Source organism: Frankliniella occidentalis, unplaced genomic scaffold (genome assembly GCF_000697945.3).
Source record: "Frankliniella occidentalis isolate FOCC.00 unplaced genomic scaffold, Focc_3.1 Scaffold19, whole genome shotgun sequence".
Taxonomy (NCBI): domain Eukaryota; kingdom Metazoa; phylum Arthropoda; class Insecta; order Thysanoptera; family Thripidae; genus Frankliniella; species Frankliniella occidentalis.
Genome location: NW_026267149.1, coordinates 827,532 through 838,195, shown reverse-complemented (window position 1 = coordinate 838,195; position 10,664 = coordinate 827,532). Strand labels below are relative to the sequence as shown.

At 56.3% G+C, this 10,664-nt stretch overlaps 1 protein-coding gene across 1 annotated transcript; it reads left to right on the top strand.

Annotated features, from left to right (window-relative positions):
• Positions 1–3,810: 3,810 nt before the first annotated feature.
• Positions 3,811–8,293, top strand: LOC113206568 (lipase 3-like). Its single transcript, XM_026422694.2, has 8 exons — positions 3,811–4,097; positions 4,177–4,465; positions 6,157–6,355; positions 6,442–6,559; positions 6,643–7,048; positions 7,305–7,389; positions 7,472–7,596; positions 7,681–8,293. Exons 2-8 carry the CDS (start codon positions 4,196–4,198, stop codon positions 7,906–7,908), a joined length of 1,431 nt encoding a protein of 476 aa, XP_026278479.2. The 5' UTR covers positions 3,811–4,097; positions 4,177–4,195; the 3' UTR covers positions 7,909–8,293.
• Positions 8,294–10,664: the final 2,371 nt, after the last annotated feature.

The following is a 10,664-nucleotide window of genomic DNA, read 5'->3' as shown; positions in this document are numbered from 1 at the left end:
CCTTAAACGTCCCATGAGGGAAGCGTAACTGATTGTGAGTTTTATAACTAGCTGAACACTTACAAATGCACAACAACCGTGTTTAGCACTTGCAAGTGTTTAACAACTGTCAGTTACACACTTGAATGTCTTAACCTGTGGTCAGCACTTCTTGATTTGAAAAGTTTAGAAAATTCCCCAGCAACCAATAAGCAGCAAAACTGTAACAAAATTGAGTATACTCAGCTCAGACACCGCGTGTCTGTGCTTGCGCAACTGTATTGCTGGGTTACCTTCATCCCCCAGCTTCACGGAGACCCACGACGTCTTACGGCTGGAGAGAGTATAGGCAAACCCGCAACACCCTTGCGCTGCTTGCAACTACAAACCCACGCCACAGGAGTTCTTCTCTCTCGTCATCATCTCGCCGACAGGAACAGTGACCATAATTAGCGACATCTCTTTCTAATTGCACATTTGCGTCACCCCCTCCGCCACCGTGTTGAAGCGGGACTTCTTTACGCTATCGATCTCTTTGCTACAAAAAAAAAGGGTAAAAAAAAAACCGCCAAACGGCGCCACCCCACAACAGAGCCCCCACAACACCCGCACACCGCTATAGCCCCAGAAAAAAAGAGAAGAGAGACGCCCCGACACGCGCGGAGGAGAGTATGACGTGCCGTGAGGAGTGGACGAGCGGGAGTAAAGAGTGATCAGCCTTGGAATATTATGCGCGTCTGAAGTGCGGCAGAATGTGTCCCGTCCCACCGTGCTTTACCGCAACCTCACGCACGTGTCGAGCACGCGTCACGCACTCGCGTGTGAGTTGAAACTGTTATCAGCCTCAACATAGAATCGCAGTACGGCGTACAGCTTACTTTATCCATATTCCCCCGTCCGTCTCGTGGCTAATGGCTAATTGCAGCTAAACAATTAAGGTGCGCCTTTCTTTAGCAGTTCTTGGCGACAAAACTTTCCACTTGACCGTCTAATTACTTTCGGAGCACACGCACGAGGCGAAGTGCTACCTTTCGCCTCAATTGACGTTTTTAAACCGTTGTGCAACCTTAAATGTCATGGTACAGTCTATCGTTTTCTATTTAAATCTATTGATTAATTGATCTATGCAAACGTTTTCGAGTCCCGGGGGCAATTACACACGTTCAGCGTCGGAAGGTTTTGGACCTTCCCTCTCCTAATTTCATTGATGTTTTCGGTTCTTGCGGGTCGCCACACCTCCCCCCGCCCCAACCCCCCGCCATTCATAGGGGGGATGAGGCAGATGGAAATCAGACGGAAACTTTTCGGGAGCAGCACACAACACCCTGTGGGCCCGTACGGGCCCGTGGGCCAGCCCTAGGGCCGCCAGCCCCGCGGGGCCCCCGCGCGCCCCCGGGGGCCCGACCGGCGAGAGCTGACGCACGCACACCGACGCGGAAAGATCTACACCCGGGCGAGTATACGTGAGCTGTAGCGAAGCCGTAGCTGCGCTGGCCGCGAGCACGACTGGACGGCAATAATTTGGTAATGTGTGAATTAGTCAGCGGGGCTGTGCCGGACCTTCCTAGTGCACGCGGCACGGCACTTGCGTCTTATTCCACCAAAAGCGTGAGTCCCCTCCCCCCACTCCCACCACCCGCGGGCGCTGCGCTGCAGATTCGTGCGTTTGTTCGTTTGTTCCGGGGTTATTAAGTTTCTTCATTTACTCTGGCCCTAAAGCTTGAGGCGCGACGGGCGCGGCGGCAACTGCGCTGCTCCTCCCGCGGGACCGCGCGGTTACCTTTTAAGGGGTTCTCTTCTGATCTGATACATTCTGGTTGCCACCGGAGGATGCTCCGGAGCCCTTGGCCCTTCCAGATTCCGGTAGGTTGGTTGGGGGGAGGGGGGAGGGTCGGGTCGGAGTTACCGACAGACACGATGGCCAAAACCGGTCGAGTCGCAGCAGTCTCGCAGGTGCAGCGGCAATTAGGCCCCGCTGCTGCTGCTGCCGCTGCTGCTGCCGCTGTTGCTGCCGCTGCTGCTGCCGCTGCTGCTGCCGCTGCTGCTGCCGCTGCTGCTGCCGCTGCTGCTGCCGCTGCTGCTGCCGCTGCTGCTGCCGCTGCTGCTGCTGCTGCTGCTGCCGCTGCTGTTGCTGCTGCCGCCCCGGGCTACGCGCCGCGCCGTCGCGTCGATGCGGTGGCCTACCCCGCGGGCGGCGCACGCCTGCTGGGCGGCCTAGGGCGCCAGGCGCAGCGCGCAGCGGTCGCGGAGGCAGTTGGGCTGCCTGCGCGGCGGGCGCCCCTCGCCTAGCCCCAACACGCTCGGTGCTGCTGCTCGATGGGTTGCTCGCTCTTCAGGCGCGCTCCTCCGCCTCTCCCAGCCCCAGCAAATTAGTATTTCTTACCAAGTTTTTCTCGAAAAGCTGGCGTCGTGTGGCGGCGTGCTTAATACACTACTTAGTGTGCTTTGCGAACTCGTTAGGTGACACTTCAGCCATTTTGCATCGAAATGGGCTTAGAGAGACGGGGCCAGAATCCGGAATCCATACGTGCGGCGGTCAAACGGCCTAAGCCTTAAACTGTGTCGAATTAAAGGAAAACGCTTTGGATAGCCCCCCCCCCCCCCCACCCGTGAGTTCGCAAGACGCGGTTGGGGTGGTAGCGCCTACCGCACGCGGAGTTCGCCGGCCGAGCCGGAACCCCCGCCGCCTGACCATGGCCGATTCATATTTTTGCTGACCGAATGAAAACGGTCTGTCGTTCGCGCGTGGATGCATCTCGTTCCGCTGGCGCTCCCTCAGTGCTCACAATGTGCTAATTCGCGAGGTCGTTTCAAAAGATCGCAAGCCTTTTTTTATTTTCGAGGGGTGATGCTAATGGAGTACACGCCGCCCCCATCCTGCCATCATTGACACGTCCAGTGGGGCTGTGCATCTTGGGGTTGGAAAAACAACAACAGGAAAACGTGACCACATTGTGGCCGCGCAGCACTGAATGAGTTGAAAGATTTCGCAATAATACATATACTATCCAGACCTGCACCCGGCTGGAACTGCCCCCCCCCCCCTCTTCCCACCCCACACTCAACTTTTTCCTGTGTATGCTGGAATATTCTGTTTCGGCTGAAGAAGGTTGAAGAATAGCGGGTACAACACAAACGTTATCCGATTAGTTGAGAGTCACGTCGGTGGTGGAGGTGGAGGTGGAGGCTCGACCAAATGCGATAATGTTCAGCTCCACCATAGAGGACCTGAGGTAACGTCGGGCAAGAAGAACGCAAGGAAGAAATGTTTCGAGGGAGAAGTAGAGCTAGAGGCCTCCTCCTCTCTCTCTCCTCCTGTGCAAACCGGCCCGGCTCCGGCTACGCGGTTATACCGCCGGGATTGGAGTCGACGCCCTACGCCCATGGCCTTGACCGCGACCGTGCACTGCAGTTGCACGGACTCCAGGCGCGGTTGGCAGGTCCGGCTGACAGGGGGCGTTGTTTTGTGGGTTGCATATATATAGGAGTTTCAGTTTGTAGAGCTGCTGTATTGGCGAGTATTTCTCGATTTTTTCGCGAGTTTTTCGCGATTTACCGCGAGAATCGCGAGTATCTTGCGAGTATTTTCCCTCGTGTACAACGAGTTTTATAGTGGGGCACCCGGGGGGCCCCCTCGGATTTCCCCGCAGTGCGCATATATAGCATTATTACCCTCGCTCGCGCGTCCTCTGCCCCATCATCCGATGAACCCTCTGGACCAGAAGCTGACGCGACGGCGAGCGGGGAGGAGAGGGGGGAAGGGTTGTGGCGGGGCGGGGTGGGGCTGCGAGTGTCTGCGACGTGTGGTTCGGTTCTGTCGGTTTTGTTTGTTGGCGCTCTGCTTGGCTCCGCTGGGCGCTGCTGGGCCTTCGCTCCGGCTCCTCGGCTCCAGCAGCAGCGCTGCACGCTGCAGCCCCAACATCAACATCGGCACCCGCGAGCGGCAGCGGCAGTCCGCTTGTCGCCCAGAAGCTCGCCGCAGGCCGGCCGGGGGAGACGGCGGCTGTTTTGGGCTGTTTCTGCTGCAGCTGCTTCAGGCCCTGGGTTCCGGCGGCCGGCGGGCGTTGGCGAGTCGCCACAATCCACAGCATAACTAAAATAATCGTTTAGAAAAGCAGGTAAGTCTGGCTGTTTTCATGTGTTGTCGCGTTCGCGTGGAGGGCAGCCATGTGTCAAGCGTCGAGTTGTTCCCGGTAGTGGTTCCTCGACCCCGGCCATGTCGTGGCCGAGGTCCTGGTGGCGCACGTTGGCGCTCGCCGTGCTCATCGTCGTGATCGTCCCGGGAGCCACCACCTCGACGCTGCTCGGCCACACCCCTGGCCACGCCGTCGACCACGAGACCCTCAACGCCACCATGCTGCACGTGCTGCGGGTGGTGAAGCAGTGCCTCGTCCCCTTCGAGCACAGCGCCGCCGCCTCCGACGTGCAACCGCACACCGTGCACAAGCCCTGGAAGCCGCCGTATCCGGAGCCTCCGCCCAGCTCGGTGAGCGCCCTAAAATAAAAACCCGTTTCTATTGTCTATTAATTTTGTATTTACCGATGCGGCCGTTAGAACATTCCGTGGCGCCATTAAAAATAATTATTGTTAGTGTGGGATCACGCGAATCGCGTCTGTTATACCGTTAAAAGAGCGGTCACTGAAAAAAAAACTGGTAGGACTTAGTACCTTTTCAAGGTGCTAAATTTTAATGCCTTTAGATAGGCACAAAAGTCCCCAGAGGCACTGAAATTTAGCACCTTTGGGGCATTTTTATGCCTTTCCAGGGGTGTGAATCCGTTAGTGCCTCTGTAAGAGCACGAAAGTCATTAACACCCCGAGAAGGGTGTTGATTCCTACCTTTGTTTTTCCAGTGGTCACACTACATTCTTATGAACTTTTTAATACGCACTAACGTTCTTCTCTGCGCTATTGCGAATTATTTTATACACAGTTATGGGCCAAATTGTTCATAGCATAGCTGCAACCATTTCTCCAAATTTGTTCATAATAACGTATAAAATATCACGCTGGTTGGTCGAGCTCGTGTCGGATAATTATTTCCAGCTTGTCGCAGGTAGATTCTGATTAAATGTTCACGAAAATCATGATTGCTCGATCCGTTTCCTCCTGGCGCTGATTGGGCAACGATGGCGTCGATGTGGCGCTCGCGCTCGGCCAATGACCGCGCAGGAGGAGACATATGTTATATCAAGTTAAGCCAAGCCGAACGCGCAAGCTCAAGCCCAAGCCGAAACTCAAGCCCGATGCGACGAATTTTTCGGATTAAAGTTATGTTTTTAGTGTTTTCAGAGTTCATTTTTACGCGCATTGCCGCAGCTAGTGTGTATTTAAGTGCATTTGTGCTACTGGGGCAAGAATTCCGTGTTACTGGCATTACTTTAATCCGAAAAATTCGTCACATCGGGCTTGAGTTTCGGCTTGGGCTTGGGCTTGCGCGTTCGGCTTGGCTTAACTTGATATAACAATATATCGATCAGTAATGTTTTTTTGTCTTTAGGGTCCCGGTTGTTTGTTTACTGTGGAATACCCTATCCAGGTGACGTAGGGGGGGCTATGGAGCACAAAGGTCATTTGTCACTTCACACTTTGGCGGAGTACCCCTGCCGTGTCCATATTCGGCCAGTGACAGTGACGTCTCATCGCGTATTGCAGAGGCGCATTAAGCCAACCTTAGACCTTCGCCCCAGTCCCCAGTAGCGCGAGGCCGGTGATAACTGGTGCGTAACTTGCAAATTTAGTGCGCGTAATGCGCATTGAATACGCCCAAAACTGTGAGACCTGCGAGGCCTGTTTGGATGCGCACCGCAGTACCCAAATTTTACGCGCGCCAACGCGCGTTGGCGCTACTATATGGGTAGCAGGGCTGCATAGAAAACTGCATAAAATGCGCACTCAAGGCGCATACATGCGCATAAAATGCGCGTAAAAGATTGGACACGTTATACGGTTTGCTACCTGGGCACTAATACTTAGTACTTTATTCCCCACTCCACCCCCGGCAAGCCTTTGTACGCGACCACGTTTACGAGTCGTGAAGTGAACACCGGGTGAACACACACTGACACCTCGGCGACGAGTTGCGTCGCCGGCCGGGCTGCGGTGGAGCAGTACGACGTAGTTTAGGATCCCCCTTCTGAGAGGAATGAGAACACCCCTCCCTCGGTGCCCGCCAGGTGGAGCTGTGCGCGCAGCGCGGCTTCCAGTGCGAGCGCCACCTCGTGCACACGGCCGACGGCTACGTGCTGGCCCTCATCCACGTGGTGGGCCGGCGGGGTGCGCCGCGGGCCGGCGGCCTGCCCCCCGTCCTGGTGCAGCACGGCATGCTCATGTCGTCGGACGCGTACCTGCTGCGCAAGGACGACGGCAACCTGCGTAAGTCTCCTGTCTCTCCGTGTCCTCACGCCCGCGCGGCCACCAACAACGACGTTCTGCTTTACCAATCCCTTGTCTCGCCACAGCGCTGTTCCTGAGCGACGCGGGCTACGACGTCTGGGTGGGCAACTACCGGGGGAACGCCGTGTCCCCGCACGTGCACGCCAAGATGACGCCCGACATGTTCGAGTTCTGGAACTTCAGGTAGACACCAGGGCCGCCCTCGCACCCCACGCGCGCACTCCGGCTGTCGTGCTGCTCACCTCAGTGTGCTCGCGCTGTTGCAGCTGGCACGAGATGGGCCTGCACGACCTGCCGGCGATGATCGACCACGTGCTGGAGCGGACGGGCGCCCCGGACCTGTTCTACATCGGCCACTCCATGGGCAGCACGGGCCTGATGGTGCTGCTGTCCTCGCGGCCCGAGTACAACGGCAAGGTGCGGCTGGCGTCCTTCCTCGCGCCCGTCGCCTTCGTGTCCACGCTGCGCAGCCGGCTCTTCAGGCAGCTCTCGGCCGTGGCGCCCGCCATCAAGGCGTTCCTGCTGGCGCACGGCATCTGGAACGTGCTCCCCCGCAGCGCCGCGCTGCACCGCTTCGCCGACGTGCTGTGCCTGTTCCCGGGCGTCGGCGAGACGGTCTGCAACCCCGTCCTGTTCGAGATCGGCGGCCGCTCCCCGGAGAACGTCTTTCCGGTGAGCACGACCTTCTCGCATGGAGGAACATGGCCTAAACGGCCTCAAAAATGCGTTTCTTGTCTGATATTTACCGGGTACACTCGACGGCGTTCGTCATTACGCCATACGATGGGTCTGTCTATCTGTACTGTAACCGTCGGGTAAGGGCCTAAGTACCTTTGCAAACACGGAGAAAGTGTGGACAGAGACTGGTGTCGTGGATGTGCGAGTCAGGCAAACAAGTAAACAGCGTCCCGCCCTTTTCCTATTTCAGTACTATATGCCGATGATCGCAGCGTACCTGCCGTCCGGGACGACCATACGTATCATGGAACATTACTACGAGGTGGCAAGGACGGGTTAGTAATACTGTATAGCCTAGCACTGTAATTTGAGCCGAAAACACATTTTTACTGGAGGGATATTTTCTGAGCTGCTCAGGTAAATTTCGCCCCCTCGGCTACGGCACGGGCGACCCGAACCCCGGACCAGAATACAACATCAGTGCCATCACGGCGCCGGTCGCACTGTACTACTCGGAAAATGATTACTTCGTCCACCCGCCGGTAAGCCCTGCCTCGCTCTCGTGGTTCAGATTTATTTTTAAATTCGCACAATTCAATGATTTAATTTTCTCACTTTTGATTTAGGATGTGGACCGGCTGGCTGCCGAGCTGCCCAACCTCTTCCACAAGTTTAAAGTACCTGACGCCAGTTTTAATCATTTCGACTTCCTGCTCGCACGCAACGCGAAGCACTTGCTGTACACCGAGGTCCTGGCGGTGATGAGACTGAAAGAAGTGGAGGGTGATGACAACCACCTGCGGCCCCTGAAAACCCCCGGCGGGCTGCTGGACTATCTGCTCAGGAACACGTGAACGAGACACACACTTTGTGTGATCCATACGTACTCTTCAAACCGTTGAATATGAGACTTTGTTTTCTTTGAAGCCGTGCACTTCAAACATCCGACTCTGCAACTAAGTGTGATAACAATCTGACTAATCGTTTAAGAATTATTTTTTTAAAAGTATGAATTGTAATTTAATCTTCTTCGATTGTTTTAGAAGTAGGTGCTGTACCTGATTTTTTTCTTATAAACCATATATTTAATTTTAGTCTACTAATAAGAAACAAGTATGTTTCTTGTTCCGTCTACCGGTAAAGACACAACAACAAAACTATGTCAATTTGTATAAAATCGACGTCACTCGCAATAAGTGGATTAAGTGAAAGCAATAAAAATCTAACTCGTAAATTTTACAGACAGGGCTTTTATTTAGCGACGTGAAGAGCTTTTTTTTTTTCTCTCTCTCAGCACTCCCGCCGACCGCACGAACCGCGGCCAACGACAGTGTGGTGTCGAATGGGTTGCCTACCTCTGGGCGGTCACGTTGATTCAGCTCACGCAGGGCCGTCATATGTAGTCGATCTATGGGTGGCGCGGCGGCGCGGGGCCTCGGGCCGCCTCGGGCACCCGGCCTTCGGCCACTTAGCATGCGGGGATGCAGTAGGACAGGATGGCGCCAAGGGCGGCCCGAGGGGCGGCCAGTATGAAAGGACTCGCCGCCGCGCCGCCGAATGGCACCCAAAAATGCAGCGCGCGCGCCCGTGTGTGTGAGAGAGGTATCCCTCTGACTCCTCTCTGTCTCTGTCTGTCTGTCTGTCTGTCTGTCTGTCAGACCCCCACAGCGGTATCGATGGGCGCCCCTATCCGCCCGGACATCTCCTGTGATCAGTATGGCCGACATGGGCTGACTTTGAGGACGCCGGGTGGGTAGCGGGTCGGGGGGCGCCCATGGGCTCTCAATCACAAGTATGCCGCCCTTCCTCCCTCCCACGCACTGTACGCGGCCCGGACATGGCCTGTAGTGTCGCGCACCTCATGTCGAGCTCCTTTGGCTGTGCCGTGTGTTTGTATTGGCGCGTCCGTGCGGAGGAGCGGCGCGCTGCCAGCGGGGCCTGCCATGGGCATGGGGTGCCCTGCCATGTGGCGGGGCCATCAGGCGTTATGCCATGAACTACTAATGCGGCGGACGTTGACCATGTCAGCAGCGCCTACTCGCCATGACGGGCACTGCTGCTCATGACCCGATGGGTGAAAACGGCCCGCGTCCACTTCGACCAATAGAATGGTGAAGCAGAAGAAGGGGATAAGTCTTGGCCACTTTCGTAATCATACTGTGCGGCATGGATTTTTTTCGTTGAAGGAGCATACTTACTCCCTCCCCTCCGTCCGTAAGAAGGGATCATCCAGAGAGTGCGATCGTCATTCGAAGTTTAAAAAAACCTGCTGAGTTCAGCCAATGCGGACTCTCGTGGAGCCTGATGGGTAGGCAATATCTTGCCAGCAGCGCAAGCGTGTACAGCGGGTTGGCCTACCCCGAGTCTCGCAGGCGTCGAGCTCTTGTACTTTCTGGATAATTCGCCATGGCATATGCCGCGGTCCAAGCGATTATACAATCCCGCAAAACTAAAGCGTCCGTTCTGGTAGGCCCGGTATACCTCCGGGAGAAGGTTTTGCCTGCCTCTGTGCCCGCCTCGTGGCCTCGATCCCGCCTGGACCCCGCTTCCTCTGTAAGCAGAGATTGTCTGACTGTGACTGCGACGCATCGTGATGTTACCGTTGACCCATCGGAAATTTCAAGAGGAAGCCACTTCTGCAAGCCGCGCCAGTCGGCTGTGGCTGTCCAACCTCCTGTCGCGGCCCGTCTCGCTCGCCAGGAAGCCTTGTCCATAAAGACTGCCCGAATCACGATATGAATCGCCCAGCCGGGCCAAGTGAGGAGTGAGGCGAGGGCGTGTGCACGACGACGGACTGCGGCGGCAGCTGGGGGCCAGCATTCCTCGGGGCGAGCAGCAGCGCCAGGCAGCAGCAGAAAGGGATTCCCTGCTGCATACTTTTTTGGCATGCCAACCGAGTGAACGGGCGCGCGGAGGGAGAGGTGCGCGCGCAAGGGAATTCAAGCGCGTATGCGCGTGAGTGACTAAGTGAGTCCATGCGAGCACGCGGGGGAGGTGGCGGCGCGTAGCGTGTGGGCGTCTCTACGTCTAGCGCGGCTGGTGTACGCGCACCCCGCCCTTCCTCGGGCATCAGACCACGTAGGGCCCATCAGCGGGGGACGTGCGCGGGCGTGGCGGGGCGTGGCGGGGCGTGGCGACAGGACAGGGTAAACAACACGCAGCCGAAGTATGAATGTTGCCTACTGGGGCCGGGCCGGGCCCACGGCACTCTGCTATGCAAATCACGTCGGCGCATTACCGGGCCCAGTTAGCTGCTGGTGCCCCCCCCCCCCTTCCTCCCCCAGGTGCGCACGGGCCGACAGCTGCACCTGCTGCTGCTGAAGGGCGTGCGCGTCTGGGGCAGGTTTATTGGGAGGGGGCGATGGCATGTAGCCGAAACCCCGGCAGCAGCGAGGCGCACGGTTTTAAACCAACATCAAACAGGAAATACCTGGCTAGTTGTTCTGAAGTAAAACAAGGTCCCTGATTGTGATGCCTCTTCTCGCCTACCGTAGTGTTTGGCTTGGTGTTTCAACTTTTCTGTGTAAGAATGTAAAAATATGCTGTGGTGACTAGATGTATATAGTACTTTTGGAAAAAAATTGCTTTCACTATGACTGGTTGAGAAAGT